The 17,575-nt window shown below is 34.9% G+C and overlaps 1 protein-coding gene across 1 annotated transcript in view; it reads right to left on the reverse strand.

Annotated features, from left to right (window-relative positions):
- LRRIQ1 (leucine rich repeats and IQ motif containing 1) overlaps window positions 1-17,575 on the reverse strand; it is a 177,368-nt gene that overhangs the window by 85,977 nt on the left and 73,816 nt on the right. Inside the window, exons 16-18 of the mRNA XM_079938280.1 lie at window positions 8,336-8,512; window positions 5,943-6,392; window positions 3,034-3,244 (exon numbers count right to left, since the gene is read on the reverse strand). Coding sequence (XP_079794406.1) covers window positions 3,034-3,244; window positions 5,943-6,392; window positions 8,336-8,512 — 838 coding nt within the window. The remainder of the gene's footprint in view (window positions 1-3,033; window positions 3,245-5,942; window positions 6,393-8,335; window positions 8,513-17,575) is intronic.

Raw genomic sequence — 17,575 nt, forward strand, 5'->3', positions numbered from 1 at the left:
ATGGGAAATAAAGGTAATATAAATGTGTAATAAGTAATGTTCAGATTCTTCTTCTAAGTTATTTATTCATGTCAAGGTTTCAATTTTTCTCCCAGCCATCCATCTATGATTAATTCCTCCTTCTCACACATTCAAATCAATTCCCTGGTCAGAGTCCTATCTATATTAGACATATCCGACATCTTTTTCTTCTCTAACTACCACCAACTCCCAATCCCAGAACATACTCATACCATACACTTGTTTCTTGCTAAACTTGTTCACACATCTCTGCCCATGTTTCTCCTATATTCTCTTAATATTCTAGTCCTTACGGTAGTCTAGCTGTACTATAACTTATTATTCCAGTAATGTGAAATCCTATGTTCTTTTATTCCTACTATCTTTTGTACCTGGAATTCCATTCTCTTACATATTTACATTGAGCCCTATTTCTCAAGCTGTATCTTATATCCTTAATATTAGTTAGGGTAAGCTAAGCGCTATAAAAATATATCCAGAAACGTACAATAATTCAAAACTAATTAATTTCACGATCACATAACAAGCATTGAGAGTGAAAACAAGACAACTGGCGTCAGTTTAACATAAAGTGATTCAGATATCCAGGCTTTGCAACTCTGCAATCCCAAGAGACAGCATCCAAGGATGCCCTAAAGGCTGTCTTCACTTCAGCCAACCAGAAAGGGAAAAGAATATGAAAGAATGTTTGTGGGAGGTTTTATGGGCCAGACATGAAGTGGTGCACATATTTTTCATTTACTCAGAAAAAAAGGGCCATACTAAAAAGTGCAAGGAAAGCTGGAATATCTAGGCTGGCAGTATGCTAGGAAGAGGAGAATGTGGGTTTTGGTGAGCACAGAGCAGTCTCCACCACATCCTTCATGAAATCTTCATTTTGCTCCTTCTAAAGCCTGGGCTCTTTCTACCATATCATGCTCTGCTCTCCCGGATGGTTAGACAGTCTAGAAGTCATATTTTTAAGATGAATAGTTTAAGAAACTAGATTGTACTCAGGAGAAGAGAAAATGAAGTTGAGTTGACTTCAATGATTTTAAGTATAATACCATGACGTACCTCAGAAGAGACTTGTTCTAAGTTGCAAAGAAAGGCTGAATTATGCTTACATTTGTTACAGAGACAAACTTAACAAAAGGACATTCAACAGATATATGTCACTGAGCTAGACTATTTCATAAAGTAATGAACTTCTCTTTATTGAATAGAATGAAGCAAAAGTTTAATATCTATTTACCATCAATGCTGAAAAATGTATTGCTCATCCACTCATGACAGGAGGAAGTTTGGACTGCATGACATTTTCATTCCTCATGCAGCAGAATAGTATTTTGAGACAGTAACTGAGGTTCCTTTCTTTTCCTCAGAGTTTCCTTGAATCCATTGACCTCCCTCCACTCCCAACCCATTCAGGCATCAGTAACAGCTTTGTCTATGCATTGCCCTTAGGAATACAGTCCAGACAAATTAAGTCAACTGAAATACTAAATATATTCATTAGAACCATAGCAAAGATAATTCTCTTAAAAAACTATGGCTTTAATAACAAAACCCAGAAACTTAATTTTAAGGCTATTTTTCCAGTTGCTTATGCCAATACCTTATAGGCATCCCTGACTCCTCTCTGTCTTTCAAAGACCACATCCCCATGTACTAATATCATCAGGTCTACCTTCAAAGTATATACGTATACCCTCAAGATAAATCAACATATATTTGGGAATGTGATTTTCTTACCACTTCTTCTGCAATACTCTGGTCCATGCTACCAAAATCTACACTTTGGATTACTGCAATAGCCTCCCAATTTTGCTGCTCCTACTATTGCCTTCCTATATTATAATCACAACATAAAGGAAACTTGGTCATGTGAGTCCTTTGCTCAGATTCCTGTAATATCTTCCCATGTCATTCAGAGTAAAAGCCAAAGTCTTTACAATGATTTAGGATTTATAAGTCCTACTCTTCTCCCCTTCACCCCTCTTCAGTCACACTGTTTCTTACTGCTCTATAAACACTGTGGGTATGCTCCTAAATCAGTGCCTTTGAATCTGATATTCCTCTGCCTGGAATATTCTTCCCCGAGATACCCAATGGCTTATCTCCTGCTGCAATGTCACCTTCCCTGGTCTTCCACATCCATCCTGTCTAAAATGATTAATTTTCCTTAGATACTCCTATCCCGCTTTTCCTGATTTATTTTTCCCCTTAGTACTTATCACAATCTAACATACTTACCTTATTTATCTGCACATCCCAACATGTAAGCTAGTAAAATTTTTGTGCCAAGTAATAGTTACTAAATGAATGAATAAAGGGAAACACTATATTTTTTTTTAGTTACTATCATTCAATTCAGGTGTAGTACCATGAATTTCCAGACTTTATTTTATGTATTTATTTAACCCACCAGGACATAAACTCCATGAGGGAAGAGATCTTGCATGCTTTGTTCCTAGTTAAATTTCTTGAACCTAAAATAGTGCTTGACAAACAGTACGTTCTAAAAATTATTTGATCAGTGAATAAATAAAAGGATAAATGTGATCAGATTGAACTTCATTTTGAAATCTGATCTTGGTGAGGTTCTGAATTTTCAAGTTAAATGGATATTTGAAGGACTTTAACAATTATTTTAGTAGATTTTTAAACATGCTTCTAGAAATAGTTATAGATTAGGCCAAGAGAGACCTGCTTTGACTAATCAAATGTTAGCATATGTGGCAAATGCCACATCTGAGCAGAAGTTTTGATATGATTGTGTGGTTCAGCTTGACCCTCAGTCATAAGAACAGTATTTACAAATTATAGACTACTCCTTAAGCCTAGATACTCAGCAGAAGCAAAGCCAACCTGCAGCTAACCAGCAGCCTACATGTCACATGAATAAGAAATAAATCCATGTATTTGTAAATGGCTAAGATTCAGGGATTGCCTGTTATACAGAATAACCCAGTGAAAGATAACTAATACATCCCTCATAATTAATTATTTCACCCAAAGATTAAAAGTAACCTGAATAAGAATAGCAGCCTTCTCCCTCTGTTCTTGGATGTTCACAGTATTTTTTATTTCTTCTTTCTTTAAAATAATTTGGTTTTCAATGCAGGAATTTGACTGTGATGTCAGGGGTCCTATTGCAGCAGGATGTAGCTTTATAGAGAAATGAATCTGTCTGCGCACAGTGTAACCACGCCAGCATGCCTGAATTACCATAGCTGCCATACTATTAAGAGGAGAAAAAAAAATATTTTTAGTACCCATAAATATACAGTTGTAGTTAAGAGGTCCTCATAAGATATATTTATTTGTAAACATAGACTATATAAAGTATTATTTAAAAATAAGACCCGTTCTTTTATTTAACTATAGTCATAGAAGTAAAAATAATACAGAAACCTTAAAATCTGAAGGAGAGAAATGGGCCAGTAACTTAGAGAGGGGATATGAGTACTAGGGATTTTTGTTTCTTTTAAGGAGGAAGATATTATCGAGATTTTGTATGATAGCAAGGATCCTGAACCAGTAGAAAGGGGGGAAAATGATGATGCAAAAGGGGGAAAAATATAGGAGTCAGTTGGCAAGAGAGGATGGGATCCTGTTCACAGCAGAGAGACTAAGTTTTGAGAGGAAGAAGAGCCCCTGTTCTCTCTAAAAGAAAGGACCCATCAGGTCTGCTAGCTTCACTTTCCTATCTGCCCATGGACAAATACTTAAGTCATTCTCTTATAAGCCCAGTAGTAAATGCTAACATTTTTTCCTGCCTACATCTATTTACCAATTTCTGGCACTGAATCAATCAACACTGTGTTTTTCCCACATCCCCATAAGCTGCCCAGCAACATTACCAAAATTTGAATAATAATGTACATTGATTGTAAGTGGGTTCTCAGCTTGCTTAATCATTTAATTCTTCATCATTGGATGGAAAGGAAAAGAATTTTCCTTTCCCACATAGATTATTGCAGAAATATTATCAAGGTACAAGGTATAGTCAAAGTGCTAACTACTGGCTTAATTGTTCTTCAAATCTTTGGGTTTACTTTTAAAAGGCATATCAAGGAGAAGTGATTCATGTATATTCACCTTTTCCAGGCTCCCTTGAAAAAGTTTTCAATAATTTTATAATTGCCAAGCCCAAAGAAATTTTTTCATTCCTCATACTAGTGAGTTTAAGGCAAAATGGAATTAAGTGATAAACTGCCAGACATCACCTTATATATATTTTTTTCTCATAGAAATATATTTGTGGGAAATTAGAAAGGAATGATGTAACCATTTTCTATTGTTATTAATACTGTCATCATCATCATCACCATTTTACCTAAAGCTTGTGGAAACCTTCAATCTATTTTGCTATGAATTGAAGTTAGTGGATAAATTTTTTTTCTGGCTTAAGATAATCTACTCGTATTCCTTATAGGAAAAAAAAAATCACGCTTCAACAAATCATTTCCTCCTCCTAGGGTAAATAGAACTTAATAAACTTTGCTATGGAATTAATTCACATTTGGTCATTCAACCATTAATTCATTCCTTCATCTTTTGAACAAAACTGAGTTAAAGAATTTGAAAAAGAATAGATATATGTATAACTGAATCACTTTGCTGTACACCTGAAACTAACAGAACATTTTAAATCAACTATGCTCCAATATAAAATATTTTTTTTTAAAAAATAAAAAAAGAGTTAAGGAATTTAAGACACTATAATATGTATTTGGGTGATAAAGAAAAAGATCTGAAAACATATTTGCAATGCATAGCTGGTAAAGAATGAAAGGTCTGTAAGAAAACACATTTAACCTGAGACAGCATCTTATATTTCTCTACAGATACATACAAGTTTCACTGACTGTAACTGTGAATTTCCTGTAAAGCTGACCAATCATTTAGTGCTTGAATTCCTCAGCTCACTAACAGCAAAATTTCCCGCGGAAGAAAATACAAAGGTAGATGAGGGATATTTTCCTCAGTGACGCTAACAACAGGATGCTTTCCACCACACAGAAAGCCAGGAGAGCAGGTAAAGAAGCTGACTTTAGGGGTTCCTAAATATAAGGTGCTCTCCATATTGGGAAAAACAGCTCATATTACTACTATCATCATCTTTTATCTAGTAAAAATAATGATGATAAAAATACCCTTAGCATAGGAACACATGTAAATTATGCTTAGGAAACGCCTAGACAACTGACAGTGAATCTTCCTGAAACACTGAATGGCAAGGTTCAGCAAGTGGGTATACATTTTCTTTTCCTTTTATTCTTTAGGTCTTTGGTTTGTCTATATTTTCAGTTCCTCATCCTTCCTTACTATTATCATTTGGCTATTTTATTTATCATGAATTAAAAAGTTCTAAATGTTGTTTATCTGAAATTTCAGTAGGAAATGTCTGGCGTATTTAGAGCTAATGAGATTCAAATAGGCAATGTCTAGGGTACCCTGGCTAATACTATCCCAAAATATACCAATGTACCCTGGCATGCTGAATATTTTAAGCTCAAGGAATTTGAGAAAAGGCATGTGCAGGAAGGATTTTCTGACTTTCCCTGGAAGCATGTCATAAGACCCTCATGTGAGAGGTCTTTATAGTATTTTAAGAATAATGGGATTATTTTATTTTTTCTTAAAAATTCATTTTAATTATTTAGAGATTAGAAGGCAGAAAAAATAACTTCACAGTTACTCATTTTAAATTAAATAATACTAGTTAATTAAATCAGAACCTGCCAAATTTCAACCAAATTGATCTGCACTGTAATTAATAATTTGTGCATATCATAAAAACATAAGGGAATTAACATGAAATATAATAGTGATTGAAATCCTTTACCAAATTATTATTTGGTAACAATGACTAAGATTATCCATAAAAAGTAATAAAATACAACTGTAAAAGAAAAATGATCTATAAATCTTACATTTTTTCATGATGTTCAGTATTCTGGCAGTTCTTCAATAGAGACCTTGTCATTACTGTTTCCATGAATGGTATTCTTTTGGTGAGGAAACTGCTTGCCTTGCTGTCTTCTCTTTTCTGGCCTACTATTTTTTCCTGATTTCTTCCTTTAGTATCTTCACATAAGGAGGGGTTGGTTAGTGAGGAATGACTAGAGCCAGAGTCCATCCATTTCTCAGAAATACCTGGTGAGTCCAGTTTATGTTCATTTGCATAAGAGTAAAGGACTCTATTTTGCAGTATGCTGTCACTGTTTGTAGGAGGCAAATGATTTTTCTGGGCTTCTGATTCCTCTCTCTTGGTGATACTTACATCCCCATGTTCATGTGCATATCGACAATCATTACTAAGTGTCATCAATTTCTTGAAATAATGGCAGAGATTTTCTGCAGCATCCAACGTGAATATATTTCTGAGCAAATAAATAATGAGGATGTTTAATAAGAAGAATTATATCAGCAAATATTAACACTTATACAGGTTTTGAAAATATCCCTGTGTGGCCTGACATATTAAATTTTACTACAAAATTCATTAAAAACTTATTTCTGATTGTTTATATAAAAATTTATCTTATTTCTCACAAAATGTGAAACTATTTGTTTACTTAATTTCAATCCATTAATCCAGACAAAACGTCTGGAAGTTTTAGAATCATTTTTATCCTAGGTACCTTTGGTACAAATGAATGAGAAAAATCCATGCTTTTACCGCCATAAGCATGAGAAATGATGGCTGACTAAATTTGGAGAAGTTACTTATGAAACAAGTTAAAAGTACTTTGTACATTGACTTTTGCCACGCAAAATATTTGTATTGGACTTTTAAACAAATAAGTTATATCATGGGAAAGTTTTTATTCCCATTTTTCTCTGGAAAAAAAATCCATTGCAAAGAGAATTCAAATACTTTAAGACGTAAATGCTTGTGATTCTCTTGAACAGTTGTTGGACTTAGCTATACCAAACAAAATGAAAGTTATAATTATTTCCTAAAATATAGAGATAGACACCTCGTATGTTTACAAATGTAGACATTAGCCTAGGTTCTTCCAATATATTTTGATATTTTGTATTTCATTCATTTTGTTGGTGAATAATGCAGAAAAGGTTCAGTTCAACATTGGATGTCAACTGTTTATGGTTAAGTGTTGAATTCACCACCATTTATGATCAAACATAAAAAATACAGTCTATTTCCAATTCTCAAGTAAAACTTTCATTGTAATAACAATAAATTCTCCAAAAGAATTGTAAATCTAAATTTCAACATAAGGGGTGTCAAGAGTCACCTTTACATAAAAATTGTAGATTACTATACATACACAAGGAGATATCAGTTTAGATTTACAAAAAGATAAATGTAAATAACCTTAGTTTTTGCTAAAAGTAAACATTATCTATAAGAATTGGAATAATTTTTAAAGCTGTGAGATTTACTTATAATATGAATAGGCTATATTTAAAAACATTTAAATAGAAAAACCAACTCTTACATAGTATGAGCATGTACGAAAGTACAAATAGCAAAAATTTAATATGTAATTTAGTAATTAAATTTAGACATTTGGAAGCACATAACTGTTCCACTTATAATGCAGAATTATCATAAGTAAAATAATTTTCCTTTTTCATTTGTGTCTTTTTGGAGCAGTATAAATTAGGAAATACAGTTTTAAAAAGATCAATTGTAATTAATTCATAGTAATGCATTCAGAATTCAGGGTGGGGAATGGGAAGTTCTCTTTCTTTGATATATTTTTAGGACTTTGCTCTCAGCCTCTGTCCTCTGAATGTGTGCACATGTTGACTGCTTTTCTCCACTGTGCTCCCATAATACCTTAATACACAAATATATGTGAAATATGATTCCTTATATAATAAATATACATAATAAATATCATATGTTTTATAAAACTTGCCTTGCTCCATTGTAACTATTTATTTAGCTAATTTTCTCTTAATGTAATCGTGAATTCTTTGAGGGTACAGTGTAATATTTAGCTTATTATATGTCTTGCCCATCAATAATTGCTGAAAAATGTATGACTGATTAATTGAATGAACAGCTGAATGAATGTTTGCATCTTTTCTTGAAGCTATCCTCATGCTTTCATTTATTTTCATCTAATTTTAGCTTTTAAATTATATTCTAAATTACGTTCAAAATACATACTAATACATTTCAAATAATAAAAAGTCATGCCCAGAAGTTCTTTTCTAAAGAGACAATATCATTAAAACACGCTGTACTAGTACAAAAGAGTAGCATTGTATTGATCAAAATAATTTTTAATCACATGTATAAATTGCATTATATCTTTTAATTATGACCAGGGGGAAATAACACTCTTACCTTTCTCCAGTATATTTTTTGGCTAGTAAGTTAAATTCTCTAATCTGGGACTGACAAAGTACCAGGAAACGCTCTAATTCTAGTTCATAGTGCTCTTCAGTGTGACTTTCTGAATAAGAGGTTAGCATTTCACCATTGAGGATTTTTACAGCAGGTAATATTTTAAGTAGAGAATCCCTATTGAAAACAGGAAAAAAATTAATAATTTTGAAAAGGAGAGTTTATATCTAAAATAACCAAATGCCTATTACTTAAATAATATAAATACAGAGTATATCTCTGAAACTTATTGATTTTGTAGAGAAAATTATACTGTTAAATTTTTTACAAAAAATTATTGTATCATGTCATGTACAAAGTTTTAGAGATCTTGACACACATTTAACCATTTTCTTCTTTTTTTTCTTTAGAATTTTATTTTATTTATTTTTTTATACAGCAGGTTATTAGTTACCCATTTTATACATATGAGTGTATATATGTCAATCCCAGTCTCCCAATTCATCACACCACCACCACCACCCTCACCACTTTCCCCCCTTGGTGTCCACACATTTGATCTCTGCATCTGTGTCTCAATTTCTGCCCTGCAAACTGGTTCATCTCTACCATTTTTCTAGGTTCCACATATATGCGTTAATATACGATATTTGTTTTCCTCTTCCTGATTTACTTCACGCTATATGACAGTCTTTAGATCCATTCCGTCTCTACAAATGACCCAATTTCATTCCTTTTTATGGCTGAGTAATATTCCATTGTATATATGTACCACATCTTCTTTATCCATCCATTTGTCGATGGGCATTTGGGTTGCTTCCATGTCCTGGCTATTGTAAATAGTGCTGCAATGAACAGAGGACTGCATGTGTCTTTTTGAATTACGGTTTTCTCTGGGTATATGCCCAGTAGTGGGATTGCTGGGTCATATGGTAATTCTATTTTAAGTTTTTTAAGGAACCTCCATACTATTCTCCATAGTGGCTGTATCAATTTCCATTCCCACAACAGTGCAAGAGGGTTCCCTTTTCTCCACACCCTCTCCAGCATTTGTTGTTTGTAGATTTTCTGATGATCCCCATTCAAACTGGTGTGAGGTGATTCCTCATTGTAGTTTTGATTTGCATTTCTCTAATAGTTAGTGATGTTGAGCAGCTTTTCATGTGCTTCTTGGCCATCTGTATGTCTTCCTTGGAGAAATGTCTATTTAGGTCTTCAGCCCATTTTTGGATTGGGTTGTTTGCTTTTTCAATATTGAGCTGCATGACCTGTTTATATATTTTGGAGATTCATCCTTTGTCCATTGGTTCATTTGCAAATATTTTCTCCCATTCTGAGGGCTGTCTTTTTGTCTTGTTTATAGTTTCCTTTGCTGTGCAGAAACTGTTAAGTTTCATTAGGTCCCATTTGTTTATTTTTGTTTTTATTTCCATTAATCTAGGAGGTGGATCAAAAAAGATCTTGCTGTGATTTATGTCAAAGAGTGTTCTTCCTAAGTTTTCCTCTAAGAATTTTATAGTGTCCGGACTTACATTTAGGTCTCCAATCAATGTTGAGTTTATTTTTGTGTATGGTGTTAGGGAGTGTTCTAATTCCATTCTTTCACATGTAGCTGTCCAGTTCTCCCAGCACCACTTATTGAAGAGACTGTCTTTTCTCCATTGTATATCCTTGCCTCCTTTGTAATATATTAGTTGACCATACATGCATGGGTTTATCTCTGGGCTTTCTATCTTGTTCCATTGATCGATATTTCTGTTTTTGTGTCAGTACCATATTGTCTTGATTACCGTAGCTTTGTAGTATAGCCTAAAGTCTGGAAGCCTGATTCCTCCAGTTCCGTTTTTTCCCTCAAGACCGCTTTGGCTATTCGGTGTCTTTTGTGTCCCTATACAAATTTTAAGATTTTTTGTTCTAGTTCTGTAAAAAATGCCATTGGTAATTTGATAGGGATTGCATTGAATCTGTAGATTGCTTGGGTAGTATAGTCATTTTCACAATATTGATTCTTCCAATACAAGAACATGGTATATCTCTCCATTAGTTTGTATCATCTTTAATTTCATTCATCAGTGTCATATAGTTTTCTGCATACAGGTCTTTTGTCTCCCTAGGTAGGTTTATTCCTAGGTATTTTATTCTTTTTGTTTCAATGGTAAATGGGAGTGTTTCCTTAATTTCTCTTTCAAATTTTTCAACATTAGTGCATAGGAATGCAAGAGATTTCTGTGCTTTTATTTTGTATCCTGCTACTTTACCAAATTCATTGATTAGCTCTAGTAGTTTTCTGGTGGCATTGTTAGGATTCTCTATATATAGTATCATGTCATCTGCAAACAGTGACAGTTTTACTTCTTCTTTTCCAATTTGTATTCCTTTTATTTTTTTCTCTTCTTTGATTGCCGTGGCTAGGACTTCCAAAACTATGTTGAATAATAGTGGTGAGAGTGGACATCCTTGTCTTATTCCCAATCTTAGAGGAAATGCTTTCAGTTTTTTACCATTGAGAATGATGTTTGCTGTGGGTGTGTCATATATGGCCTTTATTATGTTGAGGTAGGTTCCCTCTATGCCCACTTTCTGGAGAGTTTTTATCATAAATGGGTGTTGAATTTTGTCAAGCTTTTTTTTCAGCTATTGAGATGATCATATGGTTTTCTTCTTCAATTTGTTAATATGGTGTATCCCTTTGATTGGTTTTCGTATACTGAAGAATCCTTGCATCCCTGGGATAAATCCCACTTGATCATGGTGTATGATCCTTTTTTTTTTTTTAACATCTTTATTGGAGTATAATTGCTTTACAATGGCGTGTTAGTTTCTGCTTTATAACAAAGTGAATCAGTTATACATATATATATGTTCCCATATCTCTTCCTTCTTGCATCTCCCTCCCTCCCACCCTCCCTATCCCACCCCTAGGTGGTCACAAAGCACCGAGCTGATCTCCCTGTGCTATGCAGCTGCTTCCCACTAGCTATCTATTTTACGTTTGGTAGTGTATATATGTCCATGCCACTCTCTCGCTTTGTCACAGCTTACCCTTCCCCCTCCCCATATCCTCAAGTCCATTCTCTAGGAGGTCTGTGTCTTTATTCCTGTCTTACCCTAGGTTCTTCATAACATTTTTTTTTTCTTAAATTCCCTATATATGTGTTAGCAGATGGTATTTGTCTTTCTCTTTCTGACTTACTTCACTCTGTATGACAGACTCTAGGTCCATCCACCTCATTACAAATAGCTCAATTTCATTTCTTTTTATGGCTCAGTAATATTCCATTGTATATATGGGCCACATCTTCTTTATCCATTCATCTGATGATGGACACTTAGGTTGTTTCCATCTCTGGGCGACTGTAAATAGAGCTGCAGTGAACATTTTGGTACATGACTCTTTTTGAATTATGGTTTTCTCAGGGTATATGCCCAGTAGTGGGATTGCTGGGTCTTATGGTAGTTCTATTTGTAGTTTTTTAAGGAACCTCCATACTGTTCTCCATAATGTGTTGTTGGATTCTCTGCTAATAATCTGTTGAGGATTTTTGAGTGTATATTCATCAGTGATACTGGTCTGTAATTTTCTTTTTTTGTAATATCTTTGCCTGGTTTTGATATCAGGGTGATGATGGCCTCATAGAATGAGTTTGTTGGTGTTTTTCCTCTGCAATTTTTTGGAAGAGTTTGAGAAGAATGGGTGTTAGCTCCTCTCTAAATGTTTGGTAGAAATCACCTGTGAAGCCATCTGGTCCTGGACTTTTGTTGGAAGATTTTTCATCACAGTTTCAATTTCATTATTTGTGATTGGTTTGTTCATATTTTCTATTTCTTCTGCTGCAGTCTTGGAAGGTTATACCTTTCTAAGAATTTGTCCATTTCTTCCAGGTTGTCCATTTTATTGGCATAGAGTTACTTATAGTAGTCTCTTAGGATGCTTTGTATTTCTGCGGTGTCTGTTGTATCTTCTCCTGTTTCATTTCTAATTCTAATGATTTGAGTCCTCTCCTGCTTTTTCTTGATGAGTCTGGCTAATGGTTTATCAATTTTGTTTATCTTCTCAAAGAACCAGCTTTTAGTTTAATTGATCTTTGCTATTATTTTCTTTGTTTCTATTTCATTTATTTCTGCTCTGATCTTTAAGATTTCTTTCCTTCTACTAACTTTGGGTTTTGTTTGTTCTTTTAGCTGTAAGGTTAGATTGTTTATTTGAGATGTTTGCTGTTTCTTGAGGTAGCATTTTATTGCTATAAACTTCCCTCTTAGGACTGCTTATGCTGCATCCCATAGGTTTTGGATCATCGTGGTTTCATTGTCATTTTTTCTAGGTATTTTTTGATTTCTGCTTTGATTTCTTCAGTGATCTCCTGGTTATTTAGTAACGTATTGTTTAGCCTCCACGTGTTTGTGTTTTTTACGTTTTTTTCCCTGTAATTGATTTCTAATCTCATAGTGTTGTGGTCAGAAAAGATGCTTGATATGATTTCGATTTTCTTAAATTTACTGAGGCTTGATTTGTGACCCAAGATGTGATCAATCCTGGAGAATGTTCCGTGCACACTTGAGTAGAAAGTGTAAGCTGCTGATTTTGGATGGAATGTCCTATAAATATCAATTAAATCTATCTGGTCTATTGTGCCATTTAAAGCTTGTGTTTCCTTATTAATTTTCTGTTTGGATGATCTGCCCATTGGTGTGAGGTGTTAAAGTCCCCCACTATTATTGTGTTACTGTTGATTTCCTCTTTTATAGCTGGTAGCAGTTGTCTTATGTATTGAGGTGCTCCTATGTTGGGTGCATATATATTTATAATTGTTATAGCTTCTTCTTGGATTGATCCTTTGATCATTATGTAGTGTCCTTCCTTGTCTCTTGTAACATTCTTTATTTTAACATCTATTTTATCTGATATGAGTATTGTTACTCCAGCTTTCTTTTGATTTCCATTTGCATGGAATATCTTTTTCCATCCCCTCACTTTCAGTTTGTATGTGTCCCTAGGTCTGAATTGGGTCTCTTGTAGACAGCATATATATGGGTCTTGTTTTTGTATTCATTCAGCGAGCCTGTGTCTTTTGGTTGGAGCATTTAATCCACTCACATTTAAGGTAATTATCGATATGTATGTTCCTATGACCATTTTCTTAATTGTTATGGCTTTTTTTTTTGTGGGTCCTTTTCTTCTCTTGTGTTTCCCACTTAGAGGAGTTCCTTTAGCATTTGTTGTAGACCAAGTTTGGTGGCACTGAATTCTCTTAGCTTTTGCTTGTCTGTAAAGCTTTTGATTTCTCCATTGAATCTGAATGAGATCATTGCCAGGTAGAGTTATCTTGGTTGTAGTTTCTTCCCTTTCACCACTTTAAATATGTCATGCCACTCCCTTCTGGCTTGTAGAGTTTCTGCTGAGAAATCAGCTGTTAACCTTATGGGAGTTCCCTTGTATGTTATTTGTCATTTTTCCTTTGCTGCTTCAATAATTTTTCTTTGTCTTTAATTTTTCTCAGTTTGATTACTATGTGTCTCAGCATGTTTCTCCTTGGGTTTATCCTGCCCGGGACTCGCTGTGATTCCTGGAGTTGGGTGGCTCTTTCCTTTCCCATGTTAGGGAAGTTTTCGACTATAATCTCTTCTAATATTTTCTCAGGTCCTTTCTCTCTCTCCTCCTTCTGGGACCCCTATAATGCGAATGTTGTTGTGTTTAATGTTGTCCCAGAGGTCTCTTAGGCTGTCTTCATTTCTTTTCATTCTTTTCTCTTTATTCTGTTCCGCAGAAGTGAATTCCACCATTCTGTCTTCCAGGTCACTTATCCATTCTTCTGCCTCAGTTATTCTGCTATTGATTCCTTCTAGTGTAGTTTTCATTTCAGTTATTGTATTGTTCATCTCTGTTTGTTTGTTCTTTAATTCTTCTAGGTCTTTGTTAAACATTTCTTGCATCTTCTCGATCTTTGCCTCCATTCTTTTTCCGAGGTCCTGGATCATCTTCACTCTCATTATTCTGAATTCTTTTTCTGGAAGGTTGCCTATCTCCACTTCATTTAGTTGTTTTTCTGGGGTTTTATCTTGTACCTTAATCTGGTACGTAGACCTCTGCCTTTTCATCTTGTCTATCTTTCTGTGAATGTGGTTTTTCCTAACCATTTTCTTGTAAAACACAAATGGTAAGCAGTTGGAAACTTGGGCTGGGAATAAATAAAAGACTGCATTATGAGAAGAATATTATCAGACACATTCTTTCATTTTACTTTTTTTAAGTTTTTGACTGAGTTGGGTGTTTTTTGCTGCACGCGGGCTTTCTCTAGTTGTGGCAAGCAGTGGCTACTCTTTATTGTGGTGTGTGGGCTTCTGATTGCGGTGGCTTCTTTTGTTTTGAAGCACAGGGTCTAGGTGTGTGGGCTTCAGTAGTTGTGGCACACGAGATCAGCAGTTGTGGCTCATGGGCTCTAGAGCACAGACTCAATAGTTGTGGCTCACGGGCTTAGTTGCTCCACAGCATGTGGGATCTTCCCGGACCAGGGCTCGAAGCTGTGTCCCCTGCATTGGCAGGCAGATTGTTAACCACTGCGCCACCAGGGAAGCCCAGACACACTATTTTAAAAATAAGATAATTAAAATAATTTTACCAAAAGTTGCTGTTTATTTCAGAAATAGGTGTGAATTCTGATTGTTTCTCAGTGAAATACAGTGAGTCGAGGGTTAAACCGAAACAAAAGGGGTGGTGATTACCCCATATTACATGATCTGGAAAATCTAAATTTATGATATTTCTCCTTGAATCTTAATAAGGATTATAATAAGAATCTCCCAGATATGAGCAAAAGTCTTTATCAATTTAAAAGGCCAATGCTATGAAAAACCAGATCAGAAAGCAAGAGTGGTCCACCAAGCCCAGCCACCTCAAAGTACTTCCCAAGCCTTTCACAAGGAGAGTGTGTGGTCTTCTTTTTACAAGGCTATTGATGATCACAGGGGCAAAATAAACTTCTTGAATGAGTAAAACTTCTTACTAAAAAACTAACAATTCCCATGAGGAAAACTACAAATCAGTGACAGAAGATACCAAAGACTAAATAAATGGAAAGATGTCACATGAAAAAAATCTTTGTGGATAAGAAGATTCAATACTGTCAAGAAGTCAGTTTTTCCCCACTTGATCTACAGATAGAACACAATTCCAACTAAAATACCAGCAAGATATTTTGTGGATATCAAGAAATTGATTCTAAAGCTTATACGAAGAGGCAAAACAAGCATATAGCCAACTTAATTTTGAAAGAGAAGAAAAAAGTTGGAAGAATGACACTAGTTGACTTCAAGATTATCTATGAGGCTACAGTAATCAGGATAATGTGGTAATGGCAAAAGAATAGTCAAGTAGATCAATGGAACCTAAGAGAGAACCCAGAAATAGACCCACATAATACCGTAAACTGATCTTTGACAAATGAGCAAAAGTAATACAATGGAGAAAAGATAAGTCTTTTCAACTACTGGTGCTGGAACAACTGAACATCGCCATGTACAAAAAAAAAAAGGAATCTAGACATACAGACACAGACCTCTCATCTTTCATAAAAATTAACTCAAAAAGGATCACAGACCTAAAAGCAAAATGTGAAACCCTAAAACTCCTAGAAGAAAAAATAGAAGAAAATCTAGATGACCTTGGGTAGGGTGATGACTTTTTATATACAATACAAAATACACATCTAAATTATTAATGAGTTGAATTTCATTAAAATTAAAAATTCCTGCTCCTAGGGACATTGTCAAGTAAATGAGATGATAAGTCATACACTGGGAGAAAGTGTTTGCAAAAGACATATCTGATAATTGACTGTTATCCAAAATATGCAAAGAACACTTAAAACTCAATGATAAGAAAATGAATGTCTTGGTTAAAAAATAAGCCAAACTCCTTAAAAGACATCTTACCAAAAGAGATATAAATATGACAAATAAGCATTAATTAATGAATTGCAAATTATAACAACAATGAGATACTACTACCTACCTATTAAAATGTCCACAATCCAAAACACTGATAATGATGTGGGGAAATAGGAATACTCATTAAGTGTTGGTGGTAATGAAAAATGGTAGAGACACTGTGGAAGATAGTTTGGCGGTTTCTTACAAAACTAAACATATTTTTATCATTTGATCTAGCAATCAGGTTCCTTGGTATTTACCCAAATGAACTGAAAATGTATGTCCACACAAAAACCTACCCACACGTTTATAGCCGTTTTACTGGTATCAGCCAGAACTTGAAAGCAACCAAGATGTCCTTCAGTAGGTAACTGATAAACTGTGATACATCCATACAATGCAATGTTATTTAGCATTAAAAAGAAATGAGCTATCCAGCCATGAACAAACACAGAGGAAACTTAAATGCATATTACTAATTGGAAAAAGCCAATCTGAAAAGGCTGTATGTTGTATGATTCCAACTGTGTTACATTCTGGAAAAAAAGCAAAACTATGGAGACAAAAAGATTAATCGTTGCTAGGGGTTAAAGTAGAGAGAGGGATAAAAAGGCAAAGCGCAGAGGATTTTTAGGGCAGTAAAACGATTCCATATAATACCATACGGTGGATGCATGACATTGCACATTTTTCAAAACCCACAGAATGTAGAACACCAAGAGTGAACTCCTATATAAAACTATGGAATTTGGGTGATAATGATGTGTCAATGTAGGTTCACTGATTGTTAAAAGTGTACTTCTTTGGGGCTTCGCTGGTGGCGCAGTGGTTGAGAGTCCACCTGCCGATGCAGGGGACACGGGTTCGTGCCCCGGTTCGGGAGGATCCCACCTGCCGCGGAGCGGCTGGGCCCGTGAGCCATGGCAGCTGAGCCTGTGCGTCTGGAGCCTGTGCTCCGCAGCGGGAGAGGCCACAACAGTGAGAGGCCCGCGTACCGCAAAAAAAAAAAAGGAAAAAAAAAGTGTACTGCTTTGGTGTGGGTATTTACAGTGAGGGGGGCTGTACATGTGTGGGGACCGGGGGTATGTGGGAATTCTCTGTACTTTCTGCTCAATTTTGCTGTTAACCTAAAATTTCTCTAAAAAATAAAATTTATTCATTAAAAAACAAGCAGTTCCTAAACACTAAATGAAGGATGGGAGGGTAAGATTACTAAAATACTAAGAGTTAAGAAGGCAAAGCCCTAACAACAACTAGACTGTATAGTCAGGACTGGTGTATCTATTTATGCAAACACAGTTGTAAAATATAATT

This window comes from Stenella coeruleoalba, assembly GCF_951394435.1.
Source record: "Stenella coeruleoalba genome assembly, chromosome: 11".
In the NCBI taxonomy this organism is placed as follows: Eukaryota; Metazoa; Chordata; class Mammalia; order Artiodactyla; family Delphinidae; genus Stenella; species Stenella coeruleoalba.